The 21,392-nt window shown below is 37.4% G+C and overlaps 1 protein-coding gene across 5 annotated transcripts in view; it reads left to right on the top strand.

Annotated features, from left to right (window-relative positions):
- DGKH (diacylglycerol kinase eta) overlaps positions 1-12,969 on the top strand; it is a 169,590-nt gene extending 156,621 nt beyond the window's left edge. For 4 of the 5 annotated variants that reach the window (XM_063392161.1, XM_063392162.1, XM_063392163.1 and 1 more), the window contains one exon: positions 2,192-12,969. In XM_063392161.1, coding sequence (XP_063248231.1) covers positions 2,192-2,281 — 90 coding nt within the window. In that variant the 3' untranslated portion in view covers positions 2,282-12,969. The remainder of the gene's footprint in view (positions 1-2,191) is intronic. The other variant, XR_010079655.1, reaches the window with a different exon arrangement.
- Positions 12,970-21,392: the final 8,423 nt, after the last annotated feature.

Raw genomic sequence — 21,392 nt, 5'->3', positions numbered from 1 at the left:
CAACATCAGCTGGAACAGAAATAAACCCCAAATCTCTTGCCGTTGAATCAAAGGTGTTGTGAAATGCTTTACAAAGGTTGATGGGAAAAATGGCTGAGTTTTTTTGGAATTTCATAATGTGTTTCTTTCTTCTGATTTTGAACTCTGGCAGCATCTCACTCTATTGCTTATCCAACAGAAGTTCTACTCATGAAAATATATTTTTTCTGAAGAATTTTAAAGTTCTTAACCTTTAAATTGTGTGATTTCTTTTGGTTTCAAAAGTATCCTTATGGGTTTTCCCTTATGCAGAATTTCCTCCACACAGCAACTAGGCTATTTCATTAGCTTCAGTAGTCATGTATGGGGTTTTTTTATTCACTTGAGAATTAAGTTTAACATAAAAAGGACAGTATTACAGAAATGTAAAATTATAAATATTACTATTTTAGAATGAATGTGACTACTACCTACATTAACTCTCTTAACTTAAAAATTAGTACTACATTTTTTTATAAGTGAGATGATTATTAGCAAAAATAAATTATAAATTTATATAATGTGGGAAATCAGGAGGGTTTTTTAGGTAGTTTATGAACAAGCACTTGCTTTGGGAACCTTTATGAACAAATGTTGAACTCTTTAATGCTGACACCTTTGTGCCAAAGTCCTGTAAAAGATGACCATCTGTTACAGTGCTGATAGTTCTCAACTGAAGAAACAACCAAGTATTTTTTCTCTCTACCATAACCAGAATTCAGTCTTGACTCTCTGAAAATTAAACCATCTGTTTAATCTTGGCTGTGCTACCTGTATAATAAAATAATTAATTAATGCCCATTTTACCACCCCTTTCTTCCAAAATTAAATGCATGCTAACATTTTAAAGTAATATAGAATACAGATTTTCTGAGGTCTCTGTGGCTGTAATAATGTAGATACAGTCTTTGTGTAGAGTATGTACAGAATAATATATATGGTTTCATTTTCCACTCTTTGTGAGAAAATTTTTTTTCAAGCTGCCTAATTATACCTCCTTCTTTTTAATGTCTTGGTAATGGAAAAATCTGACTATTAAAATAAAATTATTTCAGAAAAATAGTGGAACTTTTCTAATTTGGGTTGGTTTTTTTTAGTTATTTAACCACAGTCTATTTGTATAAGGTTAATTCTACAAATAACTGCAAATAAAAGTTTGACTCTGCTGATTGCTCAACACCACTAATGCATGGATTTTAAAGACTTTTTCATAGCTGAGTTTTACTGATAGGGGAAGCAGATTTCCACCAAACTGAGCTGAAAATTCATTAGTGTGGTGTGAGATCATTAGCACAGCTGGGCATCCCATTCTGCTTCTCTGATCATTGGACCAGCCAAAATTGAAAAAGGATGCTGCTAAAGCTATTACTAATACTGGAAGAAGTTTACTACAAAAAATTCTTGTCTGTTGTGTACAGAGATGGGTCTGGACACCAATAATAGAAACATTTCAGCTGATGTGAATGATTTAGTGGCTACAAGGAGATTTGTGCTTTTTACATTTCCTTTGGGATATGACTATCATGTTTCTGAGAATTTTTCTTCCAGTTCTCTAATCAGGAACATCCATGCTAGGAGATGTAACCTTTTCGGAATGAAAACCAAATGCTTACTCGTTGTATTGCTCTCTAAAGGGAAGTTGTCCTACATGCCTGTAGCCATTACATCCACTTTCTCTTGAGAAACTGGGGATATGCGTGTTTGTTGATTAAAGCAGACATCATAGGGCCTCAGATCAAGTGACATTGCTGGACAGAAGTTCCAATCCGTCACATCCTACCAAGCATTTGATTGCTGTGTTAGAGAGGAGGGGGAGATTGTTCTCTTTATTTTGCCAGAAAAAGTGAAAGGTGTTTGTATTTGGATGTCAAGCCAAAGATGGTTTTAACATATTATGTTAAAACCCATAGTGCCCTGGGTTGTCACTATTGCCGGTAAGTAATTTTTTGTCTGCCAGACAGAGAGGGATTCATTGTATGCCCTAAGCAGTCTTCCTGAAAACAACTCTTGCTAACACTTCCTGGTTATAATGTTGATGCAGTGAGCACATTTCTAGACATCTGTTGCATGAATAGATCATAATCAATGGGGTTTCTTTTTCCCTTTTTTAAAAGTAAACTTCCTTCTTTTTCTTCTTCTCTTTTTTCTTTTTCTATTTTTAAATTTTCTGTAGGACCTGGGGATAACGAAAGTGGGCCATATGAAGCGAATTCTCCAGGGAATTAAAGAGATCAGCAAGAACACCCCTTTGTCTGAAGTGTAATTATGCTGGTGCTTTTCTTAAAGAGAAGAGAAAGTTGCTGGAGAAGCAAAGCTGTTGCAGGCACTTGGCTGTCCTTGTAGTTTACTCTATGGAAGAATAAGCACTGGTGTTTGTACAGGCTAGCATCTCTGAATTCTTGTGGGGTGAAGAACTTGCAGCAAGAGTATGAAAGGATTTGTGCCAAAACAAAAAGGAAAAGGTGATATGTTCTGCGAAGATGTTTTCTTGGTGTGCAAATCGGCCAGTTCGGATAAGCCCACTTTGGTAAATTGATTGGTTGATGGTGAACTGCACTGACTGGAAAATATAATCAAGAAACGATTGCTTTGCTTACATGCAGCTCAGTATGCCTCTCTTTATGCTGCAGCAAGATGCCACTGTACAGCATGAGGTCGTCTGGTTGTCATTCTGAGGCGTAGGTCCGTAAAACCTCCTGTGCAGGAGACCAGGAAATCTGGAAGATCCAATACGTGAGCCTGGCAGTGCCGCAGGTATCCAGCACTCGCTGGCCATGCAGAAGAGGGGAGAGAGATACCTTGTGATACCATGAATGCAAACTATAATGCATGGTGTGCCTGCCTGAATTGTCTGTTGTTCTGTTGCATGACACATCTGATACTTTAAACACTTGAACAACTTTTTTATCAGTTTGAATGAGATTTAATTTATTGCTACTTGAGTGTCTTTTTTTTCCCTTCCAGTTTCAGGCACTTTTCTATTCTTCAGTGTTGTGTTATGCCTAAAATGTGTTCTATGGCAAAGGGTGTGTGGGTGTGGAAACTTAGCATTTGTGCCATATTCAGCAGAGTATATATGATTGAAACACTGTACAGTTAGATTTTTAAATATATCATGTACAGAAGGTTTATCAGGTAACTAATTTATGAGAATTTTTGAAAGACCGGTACCTCACAAAAACATCAATTGGCTTCCTGCATGGAAAATGGTAAAGAATCTCCTCATGGTGCATTTTAATGTAGTTATTCAGTTATCTTAAACATCTGTAGCATATTTGAACTTGTAGGCACTAATTGTTTTATTTATTCTATTGTTCAAAAGCAGGTTTAAATATTAATGAAATTTTCTTAAAGGAAAATTTAATTTTATTTATCATGCATAAGAAGATATTTAAAATGTAGCAGCTGATTTGATTTTTGTGGGGTAAACTTTTACTTGTTGTTTATTAACTATTAATTTAAAAATGCATCTGTGTGCATTTCTTTAGAAAGGTATCAATCCGTTTCTTGACAGCACTCTGCCATCAGTAGACCATAAAAATTAAAAAAAACCAGACTCTAATTTTAGACTATGCATGCTAAGATGCATCACATGCAAGACATAATCCATGAGTGTTAACAGGTTAAAATAATTAAAACCATCTTTGTTTAGAAATTGCTCTAGTGCAGAGTTTGTAAGGTTATTTATACTTAAATGAAACAGGTTCATAATTTATTTTCCAGGTTAACTTTTCACAAAAGTATTAATCTAGTCGGACAATAAATTTCAGATATCTACAAAAAAAAAATCCTACCTAAATGTTTGAGATGACTTTGCACCACCTGCCAGAAAACTTGCACAGAATTGCTGTCTCCTTGCTGTTCCTAGCAATGTGTCATTGCAGCACAAGGAACTTGACTTTCACTTAATCAAGTAGCTTTGATGTTTCTTGCATGTTAAGGAGTATCTTAAAATCTGTTTATGTTTTCTTCATGGACAGCAGAGTAAGGTTTCATTTGGTTTTTACTAAAAGTTATTTTCTTGTATAAAGGGACCAATGTCAAGTACTGCATCCTGGTTTTTCCCTCCATTTCTCATGCATATGACAGAAGTTGTTCCATGAAAAGTAGATGGGACTCATCCCTTGGAAAGTAAAATCTATTATCCTCATTGTTTTATTGGAGAAAAAAGAATTAAAAGAAACAAAACAGGCTTAATTTGTATCTTATTGTAATTCCTTGTGTTCCTGCTGCTGTAAATTCAACAGGCACAACCCTGGGAGTTCTATGGACATAATGGTTATTCTGGTAAACAAACAAAAGTAAAAGGCTATTTTCTATTAGGATTTGCATGAAAAACAAACCAAAATGCCTTTGCCAAATGAGGCATGATTTGATATGATTTTCAGGCTGTTGTATGAAAAGCATGTGCAAAAACCAGAAAGTTAGGTAAACAATGGAAAGTTTGTTGGTTTTGGTTTTATTTTAATGTACTTGACATTCACCCCTTTAATGATGTTCAGGTGACATTTGCCAAGTCTTTGTAAGCTTTATTTCCTTTTCTCTTTGATTCTCCGTAAGCTACACTGTATTTTAACATGTGGCAGCATTTTAGCATATTGATGTTACAGTAGACAACATAGCTAATCTTCTGGTCTATTCAAGGACATACAGATTTTTTTTTCCTGATTGTATGATACAATCTCTTTACAACTTTCAGCCTTGCTGTCTGCAATGCATTAAGATGGGCTATGGAACTGGATCTCTTCAAGTCACTGTAGAGGTCTACACTGAGTATATTAAAAAATGGGACCTGCTTTTCAGAAGGGAACATGGGCAAATGTTTGTAACACAACTTTCCTATGGCACTCCTCAAATTACCTCAGTATAGGACAACTGATCAATGATCATTTTTCTAAATGACCACCAAAGAATTTAACTTTGTCCTAGGCAGTTTTTTTAAGCACGTGAGTAAGAAACAACAAAACTGTAAGTATCATTTATGCTGTATTTATTAGATGCCCAGGAGAGCAAATTTTATGCAACTCTATGCCTTAGACTAGTGTTGGCTATGAAGTGCAAATGCATTTAACAAGGAAGCTCAAAATATTCTCACAGGGATTCTCTGTGGAGGTCATGAGTTGTAACTGTCTTTAAGTGATGTGGCTTTTCTGAAGACCTGAACACAGTGTTACACTCTCATGATTATTCTAAATACTGGGTTTTTTTCCTTACTGCTGTAAAAGTCTCAGCTCCTAGAACTAAGTACATAAATAGCCACATTTTTAAATGAACTGTATTCTCCCTAATTAAATCCTGCTGTAAAAAGTGCTTCAAATACCAATATTTCAACAAAAGCAAGGTAAACACATCCCTAAAAGCAATTATCTTTTTAGAAAACAAGATTCAGCATGCTAGAATTATCAAGACAATCCCTATATAAAGTGTATTAGATTAATTTTTTTTCCCCAGTCAAACACACATGATTTCCATGGTCAGTATACATTAAAGCCTGAAAGGAATGCAGAGTCATTTGCATTTTTTTTTTGTAGTGGCTGGTATTCATGTAGGTGAAAAGCTCTACGCCTCAGAGAGAGGAACACCAGAACTGCATGTTTTAAAATGGCAGCAGGTTGCTAAACGTATGTTGCTGTTTTGTCATTTTCAAACAGGATTTTCTCAGTTCACTGATTGCTGTAGCAACCTCTGATTTAGGTCATGCAAGTTTTGCCTTTATACTCTCATGCCTTCTTTTTAGAAACTGAATGAAATCAAGCCAACTCATGGTTGTAAGTGTTTGGGATGTTTTGCAATACTTCAAAGAAAAGAAAGTTCAAAAATCAATTTTTTATAAGATGGCAATTGAAAATTTTCTTTGATACATTTTTATGTCTCTCCCCTTAACCACTATTCTCCTGAATGTCTCTTTCTTTCAAAGAAAAATGCTTTGAACTTGGAAGAGCAGGAAAGTGTAAAGTATATGATCAAAAAACCTTTCAGACTATTTCATTCCAGTATTTCTTGTTTTGGGACTGGAATTAACATGCTTGGTCCTGTAAATAATAAATAGAAATCATCTTACTCTCTCTATCCCTGTCCAAAGTAATTAATACTGCAGTGCTGCATCATTGTAATTCAAAGGAGAGGTATTGCTTTTTTTTTCTTCATAAATGTCTATCTTGTATTTTCCTGTGCTTTTTGTAGAGAAATAGATAAGCTGCTTATTTTACTTTTTAACTGAATTTGGTCATGCTATTAATGAAAATTTCATAAAGCCTTTATAATGAACATTACTTCAAGGGTAAAATTATCAGTGTTTTTCAATTCATCTGGTCTTCATTTCAGGAAGATTGGCAGGGGACCTTTTTCACATGTAATGGAAAATTAATATATAAAGCAAATATGAGAGGATGTTCCATAGTCCTACTTTAAAAACATTTGTAATAATGTACATGCAAGACAAAACCCCCCCATGGTGATTCCATTTCGCTTGATGCTTCCTGTTAATGATTGCATTAGTAGTGTGTACAGCTGTTGCTGCAGTGCTCTCTCTGTGCCCCTAAGTATTGAGTTCTTGCCTATGAGTTCAACAGTTCTGGTAATTGATAATTAGCAATGCAAAAAGTCTTTATGAAAGGTAAAGTCACAAGAAATGTATCTTGTTGAGGATAACTGAGCTGGAGCAATTTGTTTAGCTTACAACCAGGAAATCATCTTGTCACTTGCAGGAGTAAGTAAAGAGACACAGAAAATAAATTATTAATTTTAAATTTATTTTTTCACCCCAATATCTTAAGTACCTCTCAACTGCAGCATCCTGTATACATTTATAACACAGGCTGTCCCTTGTTTTTGATTCTGTTTTCATGGATTGTATGTATTGGGATATGATTTTCATATCATCAAGGTTTGATGCTGCTTATTCTAACTGCAAAGATTTAATATTTGCAAGAACTGTACATGACAGTATCACTGTCTTAAGGAATAAATTGTTGATGACTTGAGGAAGCTGAGGAGTTTGGACAGGATTTAAACTTTGGGCAGGTCTTAAAATATCTCTGCTTCTTCTTCAGTGATGAATGGTATCATCAGCAAGATTGATAAAGCATCATTTGGTAATTATTAATATAAAATCTTTACTGGTTGTATAAATTTCTGTATTTGTATCCAGACTATAGTGTGGAATAGATCTTTTTTACAGAAAGAAGAAAAAAATCCTAGTTGTTTTCTACTACTGTTGCATTAGGTTTCATAGCTCTGTTAAGTGTTAGCTTATGTACTTGAAATATTTTTTTTCTGCCATACAAAAGCCCAGATTTTTTCTCAGAAATTATAATCCATTTGGAAGCCATCTGGAGACCCTGAGAAGACTGTTTCTGTAGCTAGTTGGAGCTCATAGAAAAATTCATAGCAACTTCTGTAGGCTTATTAGTGATCACCCTCAATATTTTAACTGAAAAAAATTATTTTGAATGGTTTGTGGTTTTTTCTGTGCATAGAATTAGTCTTAAAACATCATCCCCTTGTCATATGTAAACTAAAAAAAGTATTAGCATTGTTAACACTTTTGCAAAGAAGCAGAATGCTGATGAATACATACCCAAGAGGATTCCTGGACAAATTTTAATCAATTTAGCTGCAGTGATTAAAGACCTATCACCTTCAAAACAAAAAATTCATATTTGCACATGGTACAATCACAAACATCTGTTTTAAATAATTAAAGACTTGTTTTCCAGTTGACAAAAACTTGATAAACTCTCTGATGGGATTTTGAGTTCATAAAACCTATTGCTGGTATTAGTGGGGCAGAAGAAGCTGGTGCCTCATTGATGTTTAACACCAGTTATGCCTTTATTCATGTTTTTATATTGCTTCCCAGCTCCCGTGTCTGCACAAGTTCACTGCTTCTGGCAAGATGAGACCCTTGCTTGTCTCTCCATGGTTTCTGTTCAGAAGTGCTGGACAGGCAGGCCAGGAAAAAGTTGTAGAGTGTTTGAGGAGAGCAAGACAGAGCAAGGCTTCAGGCTCCAAAGCTTAGCATAGCCATGGTGGACTAAAATCCTTCAAGTTATATTTTTGCAATCCCTGCTGGAAGCTCTGTCTAACAATTAACACTAGCTACCGGAATGCCCTTGGAAAGAGAATTGTTTTGGCTAACTCTACCAGCTGTGTAAGACATTGAAAATACTCAACATTACAGCAGCTATTAGTGGGACAAGTATTCAAGTGGCCAATGAATATTTTATCCTGTGGAACAAATACTTTGGAAAAATAACAGTATTATTCAAAGACTTGTGTTAGGATTGAAAAGTTAGTGAATATAACAGCATTGTGGCACAAAATTTAAAGTAATTTGCGACTATTTTTTTCCAAATTCATTGGAAACAACTATTTTAGGGGGCTGTGTTTGATGCAGGTATAGGCAAGAGCATGTGAGCTGGAAGATGGAAACAGGAAGGAGTGAACTAACAGTAAAACTGGATAGGTTGTTTTCATTATGAAAACTATGTGAAAGCCAAAAATACAATGCCCCAAATCCCTTCTAAGCTTTTTAAAGGCAATTAGCATTTTAATTCCCAGTTTTTTAAAACTAAAGCATTAATTGGATAAAAAAAAAAGAAAATAGTTTAATTAATAACCTGATAGTACCACTAACAGGGACAGAGTTACAGACATAACTAGTTTTTTCCTGGTGTTAGTTGAAGTAAGCTCTGTTCAGGACTAATTCTCTTTGCAGTCCCAGTCAATTATTTTGTGAATGGGGAGACTGAGGAAAGCCATTGGAAGCTGCTTGGTCTTGCTTTTCAAGGATGGGGAGAGCATGTGTGCTGAAAAGTAGGGCCTGGAGGCTTTTCGTGAGAATTTCAAGGATACCAGATTTTCTAGTTGGATAGTTTAGGAAGGTTTACAAGGAGCACACAGGCATGCAGATTCTCACTGTGAAGGTTCCTTGTAGCACTGTCCTCTCCCAAGGTGTCATTAGGGTTATACAGTGAAACAGGCATTTGGACTGTGTGCTTAGCTACATTGCAGAGGATTTTCTACAGGCATCTGTCACTGGTGGTGTCTGTACTTTCTGTCTTGGGTTTATGTCCCCTTAAATCGTGTACCTTGAAAAATGCGGTTGTCCATACACGACAAAAATTACCATTTTTCCCACTCAAGGAGCACAGCTTGTGAACCTGTCCTGAAATAATTTGTTTCACTAGCCACTTTTTTACATCATATCCTTTGAATCTTAAAAGAGCTGAAATTATGGCACCTCCCTAGAGCTGCCAGTTACCTTAGGAATTTAATATGCTTGTATGTTGACAGGATCAAAGGGCAAGGTGATATTCACAGTGGCAGATGAGGCATGCAATAGATGGGATTTGTACATAAAGAGTACAAGCTGTTGAGGTGCTCCAGAAAGGTGAAGGGGGCCTGATCTCTGCACCTTCCCTCTGGCTCTTCTTTGTTGCTCTCATCACACACAAATAATTTAATGTCATATGATATTAGCAGCTTCTTCTTACTTCATGTGATGGCAAAACTATCAGTCACTACTAATGAAACTTCTCACTGTGACATCTGTCTGTCTAGAGCAAGTATCTTCAAATGCTGAGCACTGTAGAATTGCATTAATGCATTTTTAATGTATGTTCTGGCATTTAAGAAAGGTAAATTTAATCTAAAGGTATTTCAAAGGTTCTGAGAGGACCCCAGCCCAGCATGGGTGGTTTCTGTCATTAGCCAGGCTTGTAACTAACACTGGTATTCAAGTCAAGTACAGCTGTTAGTTAATTCTGTAGTAACATCCACTTACATGCATGAGTGGATGCACATGGAAGCACTGCAGAGATGTCACACTGTCTAGTTCTCTGCATAACTCATGTGTTTGTGTCTAAATTGTAAATTGGGCAGTTTGTAGCAAGGAGCTGAAACACGTGATTTCCACTCAATCCAAACCTATATTCAATTGAAAATGAAAACATCTAACATGGTTTGCATAGGTTTAGGTAAAAGCTGGTGTGTACTCAGTAGTCTCTGCCCTTCGTTTCCCCTTCTTCCAGTTCATTCCACAAGAAAGTCCATCATCTTTGCAATCATGGAGGTATTTTGGGACTTTGGCATATGCTGTGCTTTAAACAGTCCTTTAGGCCCCGTGGAGATTGTTCTTGTATTTCACTTATAGCATTTACACGTAAGCCTACAAATGATTTGCTTGGAGGGAAATTGCTCCTCACATAAAAGTGATCCTCAGATTGATCATGGGTGGGCTTTTACATGCCATACCTATGAATGTCATTCCCTTGCTATTATTTGTGTGGATGTGTGTAGTTTGTAGTGTGTATGTGAGAGCACACCTGTACATAGAGATGTATATACATACCCTGGTTCTGCCCAATGTAATGATGCCAACTTGTGTGTAGAGCCAAAAAACTTAAAAACTATACAGTGCTTGAGATGCTGCATTGTTTTTATTATAGTATTTTTTATATCAGATTAATTGCAGGATGTTTACAGATGCTTATTAATATTTAACTTATACAATGGGGTGGCAGGATGTTTATGATTGTTGTCAGCTAAAGAATTGTATGTGATTCTGGGTGAAATTTTGGCTTTTTTGAAATCCTTGGCAAAACTCCCATTGATCTCACTGGGGCCAAGATTAAACCCCTCTGAATCTATTGTTTACTGGCTATTTTCCTACTGTGATAATTTTTTAAATGAGTGAAATGTATTTATTTTTTCCCAATGTGAAATCTGCAGTTTCTATTTGGATTTTTCTACAGAACCTGCAAACTACAACACAGGTGGGAATATATGCCTCACAAAATGTACAGAATTTTTCATTGATCTGGTCCTTGAATATATCTAACAAAATACCTTCTAAAATAACTTTTGTAAGATTTAATACAGAATCATCTAAAAAGAGGTCACCTTTCATGCCTCTCTCCACAAAGAGGCAATGCAATGTGGTAGGTGAATGTGAAGAAGTATTCATTGATACATAAAAAGTAGTCCTGTCTGTTTTCTGTACCTACTGATCTCATGCAGCTCACCTGTCTCTGCAGATCTGGTATGAGACACTTGAAGTACCTTATCCAAAAGTATCATATTGGGGAAAAAAAATGTTACATAATAAGTATGTGGCTTTAAGCTTCTCATCAAGATATGGAGGTATCTTCAGGGCCAGTGTGTTGAATGACTTTTAATATTTCATGGATCAATTAAAATGATGAAAATATTAAGTGGTAAGGCAAGTCAGACAACTGCTTGACATTAGAGAAATCACTTGTCTAGAAGCAGAGGGATCAGTTCTTTAATAGCACAAGGGAGGAAAAATTACCATAATGCAGCGCTTCCTAAATCCCTTTCCAGGGTGTCTTTTAATTATGTATGCTCAAAGTGTATTCTTCCTGTAAAAAAAAACATATGGCTGTGAAACAGCTAAATAGATGCATCCTAATTTCTTCATCTAAGGCTAAAATACCATTTTCAAACAAGAGCTGTCATGCACTTTGCAATACATGTGTTGGGAACAGGTAAGTTCATATTTATCATAGATAGTCATCCCAGGGATAGTCAGACTTGTAAAATGAGGTCATTATGTCAAGGTTATCAAAAGCTGAAGAAATAACAAAGCAGACACCTTCCTTCACAAGGCTCCTTCTGAAGACATCTGTGCAAATGCCCATCACTTCCAGGAATCTTTTCCTATAATTTCGTTTAAGAAAGGATCATATTCAGATTCCTATCCTTCCTTGCTAATAAGGCAGGAAGTATGCACCTTGCTTGAACTTTCTAGGAGTTTGCCAGCTGTAGAAACAGACCGCAAAAGAATAAACATTTGAGGCAATCAGGAGGCTTGTGAAGGACACACAGGGCTCTGTCTGGGCTCGTTAGTCTGCTGATGTGGATCTGATCACAGATTAGTGGGGGAAGGCTCCTATGGTGCTCCTGCTTCTCTTGGTGGCAAGGCTCCATGGTTGTTCCTGGGGGCAGATGGGCGCCCAAGCGAGCAGACGCCTTTCCCTTTGTGTGTTGGTTGGCTTTCTGCTATTCTCATCAGGACTGGAGTTCAGGACACACCTTTATTTGTCTGCACGGCCATGTGATAGCTGAGGAAATGAGGAGGAAGTGGCTGAAGGTCTGGATTCTGCCTTTGGTTTCCTGCCAGTGGAGCTGGTGTACGACTGGGGGCAGCGTAGTTAACCTTTGAGTGCCTCACTTTCTCTGCCCAAGGGAGTAGGGGTGCTCACCACCTCTGTACAGCCCCCTTGAGTCCTGTGGGACAGCAGTGTTATATAAACAGCTGAGTTTTACCCACACTATTGTATGTAGGAAAAATAAATCCATAACACTGCAAGAATTGCTTTTCCTTGTTCCAGTTCTCTTTGATGACCTACTAAGTCCTGGGTAGTCAGTTTTGAAGCTTAGCAATTGCTCTAATACTTAGAATTACACACATAGCAGGCTCTGTTTGCTGCAGAAAAGAGTAAAACTTTAAAACTGCCTGACAAAACTTGCCAATGAAGTATATCTAACAGAGCAGGGGTGTAACTTTTGGCTTTATTTACTTGTAATAATGGTAAGGAACAGTGAATTTTGTTTGTTTACATACTGTTTACAATGGCACAGTTTTATTTTTAATATATAAAAACAATTGAGGTATTTATTGCATATACTATTTTAAAGATGTTTTATGTGTTTTCACCTTTGGAATATATTGTTACATTTCCTTGTACAGATAATTTGGGTGGCTTTGTTAATATAGTTAGTAATTTTTATGACTACTAAGTGACCAGTTTTCCGTGCCTTTTTATTGTTGGATGCATGATTACATATTTATTATTGTATGGAAGTCACTGAAATGTGTATTTTTGTATTCTGCTGGAAGCAATGGTTGATTTTATTGTACATGATAAGAGATGCCTTCCATAACAGGCACTCGTATGAGATCTTCCTTCTCAAATAAACAGAATGCATTCAATGTATGTAAGTCCTTGAATTTCTTTTGTGTCTAGAAATCAGCAGAAATGCTTGAATATCATGACACTGAATTTTAGATGTTATCCATTCAAAATGTGGGCTCATAAGGACTGGAGTTACCAGTCATCAAGTCTAAATCCATCAAAATTGGAGCTACCAATGTCATCAAATCTAAACCAAAATTCCCTGTTGAAATCAATACAATGGCAACTCCTTGGCACAATCTAAGTCTTTGTGATTTAAAAGAAAACTCTATGTGTTAAAAACTACATAAAATTTGGATAAATGACTATCGAGCATCATTTCTACTCAGTCTTCCAGGGACTGCCTGAAAATTGTTTTAAATTAGGGGCTTTGAATACAGCTTTTATACATCCTCTACATGGCTATGTGCAAACCCAGATGTAAGCAGGTCACTGTGCATGCAGGTGTTTGCATTTGCAGGGATCTTCCGCTGGATCTTGCAGCGTATTAAGTGTAAAAACAGATTTGCATTTGCAACCATGGTAACAACAGCCATTAAAACAGAACATTCAGAAGCGCCCGTTTTTCCATGGGTAAGTGGCACTAAAGCAAACACATTTCTCCTCAGCAGTATGGGCTGTGCCTCACTAGCACCAAGCCTGATAAACCCTCATGGGGTTGATTCCAGAGGGCCGTTCTGCAGGCGGGCAGCAGCTGCTGTGTTGTAGGTCAGAGAGCTGCCAGGCTGGTACTTAGCACAAGACGTGATGCGAAAGTGACCACAATCAGTGGCACATACAGAAGGAAAATTATGGTGTGTAGGAACTTAAGTCAGTTCACAAAGGCTGTAATCTTGTGATCGATGAAGCTGTCTTGTGGTTGGGATCCCATTGTCCTGAATGATCATACGGTGGAGAGGCAATTTTATGGATAACCCAGAAAACTTAAAGGTCAGTGCTGGGGCGGGGTTTAATGCACCATGAATTCCAGGTGCTTACAGTTCCCTTAGAATTTAAGCCTGTACTTTAATTTTAGGTGTGTTTTGGGAGGATTCAATTTCTTTAACCAAACTGAAATGGTTTGTTTCAATAATCAAAGCTGTGGTATAAATGGGAGCCTGTAGTAGGAGAAATAACTCATGGGGTAAAGTAGAGGACACCACTAGGGATGGCACTGCAGTACATGAGGAGACTGGGTGTGATGGTGCTTGGACACCGGGAACTCTCCAGAATTTCTTCTAAAAGTCAGACTGCACAGTAAGGTAGGATTCCCACAGTTCATCTTGACCATAAATTAGTTTTCTGTGAATAAGAAGTCAAAGAATGTGAAAAAATGTAGTTGGATTATAAGCCTTGGAAGATGCACTGAGGGAGGTTTTTAATAGTTTTGAGAAAAGTTTGGTAAACGAATGAACTTTTCATACCACATGTTAATACTTGTGGCATATAATCAATCCATTCGTGTCAGTGGCACCAAATAGCTGATGATGAAGTCTGAAACTGTACTAACTTTTAACTCATATCACTAAATTAATGAAAATCTGAAAAAAGAAGGTTGTAGATGGGCAGGCATTGAATTGCTGAAGCAAATCTAACAGAGTTATTGCCCAGAGCTATTTTATCATAAAGGGCTGCATGGATGTCTTGTCTAAAACAAATCAAGTAGTAAATTATGTAAAGAGGTTTAGTGGGGATGGCATGATAAACTACAAGGGCAAAAATGAAACTGGTGCTGTATTAACATTCCATGTTAATACTAAAATACTGGAACAGTGAGCATGGTAAAAAGTGAGAAACAAAAAATATTTAAAAATATTTACCATGCTACTCAGGGGACTAAAAATTTGTGTTTAGATTAAAACCTGCCCATTCTAGAGGCAGATATAGGAGTATGGCATTAGCCTGAACTGGCCGTGTATTTAACTAGTTGTTTGCTGCATTTCCTTTGGAGTTATTGCAGACTGTTTCCTAATTACATAAATGCTGTTCTGATCATATTTACATTTTTTCAAAATAAAATATGTCAATGGAGCCCTGGCCTTAACCATCCCCACCTGTCTAATGGTAATAAGGTGTCACAGATTGAATCTGTCTCGAAAGCATGACAAAACACAGGGCAGGTGCAATAGCTTCTGTCCTGGCCAAATGATGGCAGATGAGTGAAAGCAGCAGCTGCCCCAAGCCCTCCTTCAGTTGGGAACTGAGGGGATCTACACGGAAGTGCATCTTTCTTTTTATAGAGGGAGGGATGAGAGATGTCATGGGGATGAAATGGGACATCCTGGGATGTGGCAGATGCCTCACTGAGCCAGCAGGATTTTTTGCTCTGGCTTTAGTTTCCACTTCCTTTCCCTGACAGCAGTGCACAGCTGTGCCTGCACTTGGCCCTCTGAACTCATTCCTCCCCTCTGCCCTTTTGCTGTTATTTGCATCTCCCATGGCTCAAAGGCTTCAGCCCTTCTCAGGTACCTACCGTCATTTCCCAATTACACGGTGCCAAGTTCAATTTCCTTTCTTCAATTTCATTTAAAAAAAAAAAATAAATATATATATATATATATACACCTGCTGCCTAGTGACATTAATGTAACAGCAGATATGTGTTTCTCCTGGCAGTCAGGCTATCCTCTGAGCAGAGCAGCTCATTAATTAGAATCAGACATGTAATACCTCTGAATCCCTAACACGTGGCCTTTGTAACAATAATAATAATCACCTGCTAATGATGTCATGATTCAACCTATGGCGTGTTTTCTCTCCCTCTGAGGGAGCACAGCTTTGCTCTGACTTCCTGGGAACAGCGTTTCCAAGCCACTGCTGAAGCCATCAGTACTCTGAAGGTCAAGTCACACAGAGCCTGCAAAGTGTGAAAGAGTATGTTCTTCTGATTTGTGCCTGATGACTTGCTTTCCAACTAACTTGCTTAAAAGCATTAATCCAGTCAATCAGAAATCTTAGGGGGCTATTTTCAGGTGAATAAAAAGGAAAAAATGTTCAAGAAGTTGAAGATGCCATGGACCTGTTCCCAAAATATGTTTTTTTTGGAGTGAGGGGAGCTGCCTTTATAAGGATTGTGGGTTCAGAGGTCACTTCAGAGGACCTGCACTAAAAGATTGGTAGTGAGGTTTTCATGCTATTCTTTCTCCTTCACCAGCTTCTGTAAACTGTGGGAGGAGCAGGTGGGTTCTGATGCCAGCTCCTCATCCAAGGCAGAGTGACAGCTTAGAGGAGAGTGCCTTACCTGGAGTGTGTGGGCAACCCCTTCCTGAAATTAAAACCCACGCACTTGAATGAAACAGGAAGTTATAAAATGAGTTTTCTTTTTTAAGCACTTAGAAGATGAGCCTTACATAATTCTACTCTGCCATTCCAGCTCTCACTTCCCCTCTTCTGGGCCTTCACCTTCCTCACCACTGTGTTTTGAGCATCTTCTTTCAGGTTCTCCACAAACTGTAAATCCAAGGAAAAGCACGGACGGGCAACAATCAGGATCAAGCAGAGGGAGAGCATCAAACAGCATTGACTGCCTTGTAAAATATTTTTCCAGATGCCAGCTGAATTCACATCTTTCATTTATTATCTTACCTCACCAAAAGAAAATAATTGGATGAGCTTGTATATGAATAAAAATCAAATATGTTCCTTAGAGAATTTATAAAGGAACTAGACACAGGGAGAGGTGGAGGAGGCAATACCTGTGCCAGCTCTGCTCCATCAAAACATCAAGAAATGAACAGCATAAATTTTACAGTTGCAGTGTAAAACCTTCACAGAGTTGTCTTGGGAATGTATATACTGCTTTATAAATCAAATGTTCTCAGAATTAAAATTTCAATATATCTCTCTATGACCACTTGGCCATGAAAATGATTACTCTGTAATTCCCAGAATCTTAAGCCTATTTAAATTATTGACATGAGTATTAATTAAATCTTTCAAACATTGTAGAAAAAAGTAGCCTGGGCAAATGAGCTTAAGTTGTTGAAAACTATAATAATAATTAATTATGTCAGGCCAATCAATCACCATTTATTTCTCAGTAAATAAGAACCATTGTTAACGGCTGATTAAGTTCAATTAAAGTTTGATGGAAGTGCTAGGTTTTAAATGTAAGTTAAATTATTGTATCATTTACTAGCAAGATCAAAAATACTTCATGGCTTATTTTTTCAATATAAATCCCCTCTCAAAAAGTATATATTTTGAAAACAAGATTTAATGTCCTTGGTTTTCTTAGCTGGCTGGGCAATCTGCGCTTTTATTAAAGACTTTTTCCTTTGCTGGATTAAATGGCGAAAGACTTGAAACATAAACTCTTGTGGTTCCTTTACATCTGTTTGGCTAATACCAGTTTAAATGCTTCTGATATCCAGACTAATCCCTGGTGGAGTGGAAATAAATTATACTTCTTCTTAATTTAGAGAGGACTCCTATCATCTATAGACCTGCTTGCTGTGTAATTTGTGGGAATCTGACCATCAGGTTGCCTTTGCGTACGTAGAGGGGGTTTGCCTAGAGGAATCACAGTGCTGAAAAGATGTTACATGACATTTTACCTATCCATTAAGGTCCCCATTCTAGCTTCCAGGCTCACTTATTTGCTGCCATCAGTTTCCCACCTCCCACATTAAACAGAGAAAAATGAGACTTTTAGGGTCCATGCCATGTCGCACCTTAGTTTTGGGCATTGACTCTGATGTGTAAGGTATCAGTGAGCATGAGATACGTGTAATGGTGCTGTTGAAATTTGTTAAATCACTTACTATTTCACCAAAGCTTTGTTTGCTTTCAATATTAACTGATTTTTTTCTTTTGCTTATTTAGTGGTTCAAGGCCTGTATAGTAATCAAAGTTTTCTTTTTGCATTGACTCTTTTTACTGGCCCAGAATAGAAGTCATTCTTTGAGAGATACACAAATCACATCTGTCAGGAGGACTTTCCTGGAAGATATTAAATACTGCAGCTGAAATGCAGTTTCTATGACTGAATCCCACACTTTGCAGGTCAGCTGCATTTCTTACCTTCCATTCTCCTTTGGCCTCGATGTCTTTGAGGGCACCCAATGCCAGCTCTGATGGTGTCCCTTCCTTCCGACACAGGACTAGTGTTTTACAGGGGCAGTGAACTCTTAGCATGACTAGCATGATGTATAAAATAGATGCACGACTTGTGCAAATTGTACTTTTCACGGAGAATCGGATGGGATTGCCCATTTCCTTTCAAAGCAGGCCACCTAGTGCTTGCAGAGGTTCAGCACAGAGAGAAGCCCAGGGCCGGCACATCACATGTGTTTGCTCCTTCCCTCACCTGCCCTCCCTTCCAACCAGGGAGCCGCTCACCTACTTCTCAAACCACATTGTGCCACCATGCAACTTAAAAGAAGAGAAACTTCAGGGTGTTCATTTAACAGGCCTGTTTCCTGTCTGGCTCTCTGCTACTCGCTTTGCTCCAGCCCTGGGTTTTGTCAGACCCCTCAGTCAACCAGCATTGATGCCCTAATATGGCCAAGAAGCATCAAGGAACAGGACAGTGAGGTTGGGATCAGCTGGATTAATGAACTAAGCCAAGGGTAGAAGGATCTAGCACCAGGAGTGGCCCAGTGAGGAGGCAGTACTGGGAAAAAAGAGGAAAGACAAAAGGGAGAGAGAGGACAGTATTCCCTTTTCACCACCACCAGCAAGCTGGCAAAAACGGCATCCTCAGGTTCACCAGAGAAAAAGAGAATTAAGGTAGAAACATTGATAGCTTCTCATCCTCCAGACAGACATCACAGCACTATAAGAGGAAAAAAAACTATGCCTCAGGCCTTTACATGGACTGTTAAAAATGGTGACCCACTAGTACCCATAGTGGAATGTGACATCTCCAAAGAAAGTGGAAAGGCACAGCCTGGAATGATGTTACTAATTCTGTAGCTGTATGACTACACTCGTAACCAGTGTCCCAGGAAGATACTTTATCCCAGCATTTTGCTGGAGCTTCCTTTCCTCCTCCCAGTGAGACAAGGAGAAGACCCAGACACCTGCTGTTATTCATGGTCCTGGGGCACTTCTTACAGAATGTCTAAATTCTGGTGACGGTTTAAATCCTGTCTGAATTTTGGTTTGGATAAATTGGATCAATCTCTCTGTGATACTTGAGTTTGGAGTGTTTTGTGCAAGAAGTGTAAATACTGAACTATACTGTATAGCACAGCTAAACTCAGTCCTTCATGACTGCCAATATATTTGGCAATATTCTCCTTTTATTGTAAGGGTTTAGCCTTTTCATTAAAATGAAAAATCAGTAATTTTTTCATTCAAAACCTGTTTTTAAAGATGTGTAGAGCTCTTATTTTTATTAAAAAAAAAAAGAAAAAAGGGAATTTTAACACTAGCTAGAGGATCAATCTGTATCACTAACAAGAACATTTCTGGAAAAGCTGTGTCTTAGAGTGTAAAACTTGAGAAAATTGTTAAATGACAGAAGTTACAAATAAATATTTTCTATATTTGGTCTGCGTTGGGCACCTTCACATATCTTTTTTTATCTACAGTCAAGAATACAGTCTGGACTGTTGGATCTGGGAAGGAAAGCCTAAATTTCTATAGTGGTAGGAAATTTAACAGAAGAAGAGTTCTAAACAAGCTTCTTTAAAAAAAAAAAAAAAAAAAAAAAAAAAAAAAAAAAAAGCTGCAGTCTTGCTCCTCAGTACTTGGTCCTGTTGGTAGAATTTTACTTTTGACTTAGGATCATTTCACATTAGTTCTGTATCATCCTGACAAGTCTTCTTCACCTGCAGTGGGCATGATTATCTTTCCTGAAAAGAACTGGAAAACACCCCACTAAAAAGCCTCAGCAGAACACTTTAGTTTAATGAGTATAATGAATTTTCTCTAGCACATTTTTCACTCACATACACATATATACTTACCCTCAAATACACCATATAGCTATGCTGTTGCAATTTATTATTCATATTAATTACAAATATTAATTTCAAATTTTCAAATATCTTAAAACTCATCACCTATAAAGCTGTAATTAAGTTTTTGGAAATCCAGCCTTATAGTCAGTCATCAATATATATCAAGTTTCTGCAATCTCATCAAATGAATTGACATAGGAAATTAACCTCCCCTGGCACACCTGAGACAGAAGGGGATCAAGAAAAACAGCCTTGAATTAAAAACAAGCCAAAAGAGAGGAAGCTATAATTTATACTATGGATCCTGTCACATTTCTCATTTCACACACCAGCTATCAGGAGTGGCCTTGTCTAAAACTGTCCCTCATACAAAAACCCAAACTTCTATCTTTGTGATAGGGAAGAAGGAGGCCTAAAGCTGCAAAGCTGCAGAAGGCTCCTCCTCCCTGGATAATGAAGGAGACAGGAGGAGAAAGGGTGCCTTCCAGCAAACCTGTTTTGCCAGAGCCTGAGGGAACCAACATGGGAAAACATTGGATTGCTTCTGAACAGGAGCAACATGCAAAGTCCTCTCTGATTCTTCTGAAACCCTGGAGTTCTTCCCCACAAAAATCACTCATATCCATCAGCTCTCAACCACAGAAAAATCCTTTAAATGGCCTGAAAAATGAACACATTTTGCCAATGAATAAGCTAAATCAGATCAATGTAACTTCGTTTTCTGGTACAAAAATAGTAAAGTTGGGCTTGTAGGGGAACGGAAATCCATTTCCATTTTTCTTCTTTGGTATAATGTTTTAAAGGGCATATTACTAAAGAACCCATCATCAATATGTTATTGTAACTTACCCTTCAGTGGCTTTATTATTCTCATAAAGAATTGGGTGGTTCAACACTTATGACTATCTCAGACCTTTTAGCACAAAATAAAGAGATACAAATATTATCAGTGCTTCAGCCCCTAATTTCTTTCTTGTATCCCATCTTCATTGCCCCTAGGGAACAGAAAATCACCGTTGGTCAATCCTTAAGTAACTTTTATTAGCAGGAAAATTTTCAATAAACCTTTTGACGGCAATCTCTCAAGATAACCAACTTGCAGGGACAAGCCTCAACATTTCCATGTATTCAATGCTGATGAAATTTAAAGCTGTTGTTAATTCTGGAAACTTTTTTGGCAGACAAGGAAAAAATAAATTAATACTTTTACAACCCAGCTTTCAGGATCAAATTCTGATTTATCTATAGCCCATCTGTTTTATTATGTAATGTATGACCCAGGCAGTTATCTGAAAGCAAATATTAATTCTCGTTTTCCATTCATTTATAGGCAGAACAATGTCTTATCAGTTGTAAATGATGACACATTGTTGAAGTTCAAACAATTTGATTTTAAAACACTTTTATTATGTTTTCAAATATTCTTAATGCAGCATCTTGCAACAGAGAAAAGAGGCAATGCATAAGTCTCTTTTTGACTGATGAAAAAGATTTTGACTTTTACCCAGTACCCGTAAAATATGTTACCAAGATGTATAATTTTAAG

This window comes from Prinia subflava, chromosome 3 (genome assembly GCF_021018805.1).
Source record: "Prinia subflava isolate CZ2003 ecotype Zambia chromosome 3, Cam_Psub_1.2, whole genome shotgun sequence".
NCBI lineage: Eukaryota > Metazoa > Chordata > Aves > Passeriformes > Cisticolidae > Prinia > Prinia subflava.
The sequence above is the reverse complement of the archived record's forward strand: the minus strand, read 5'-3'. Positions and strand labels throughout refer to the sequence as shown.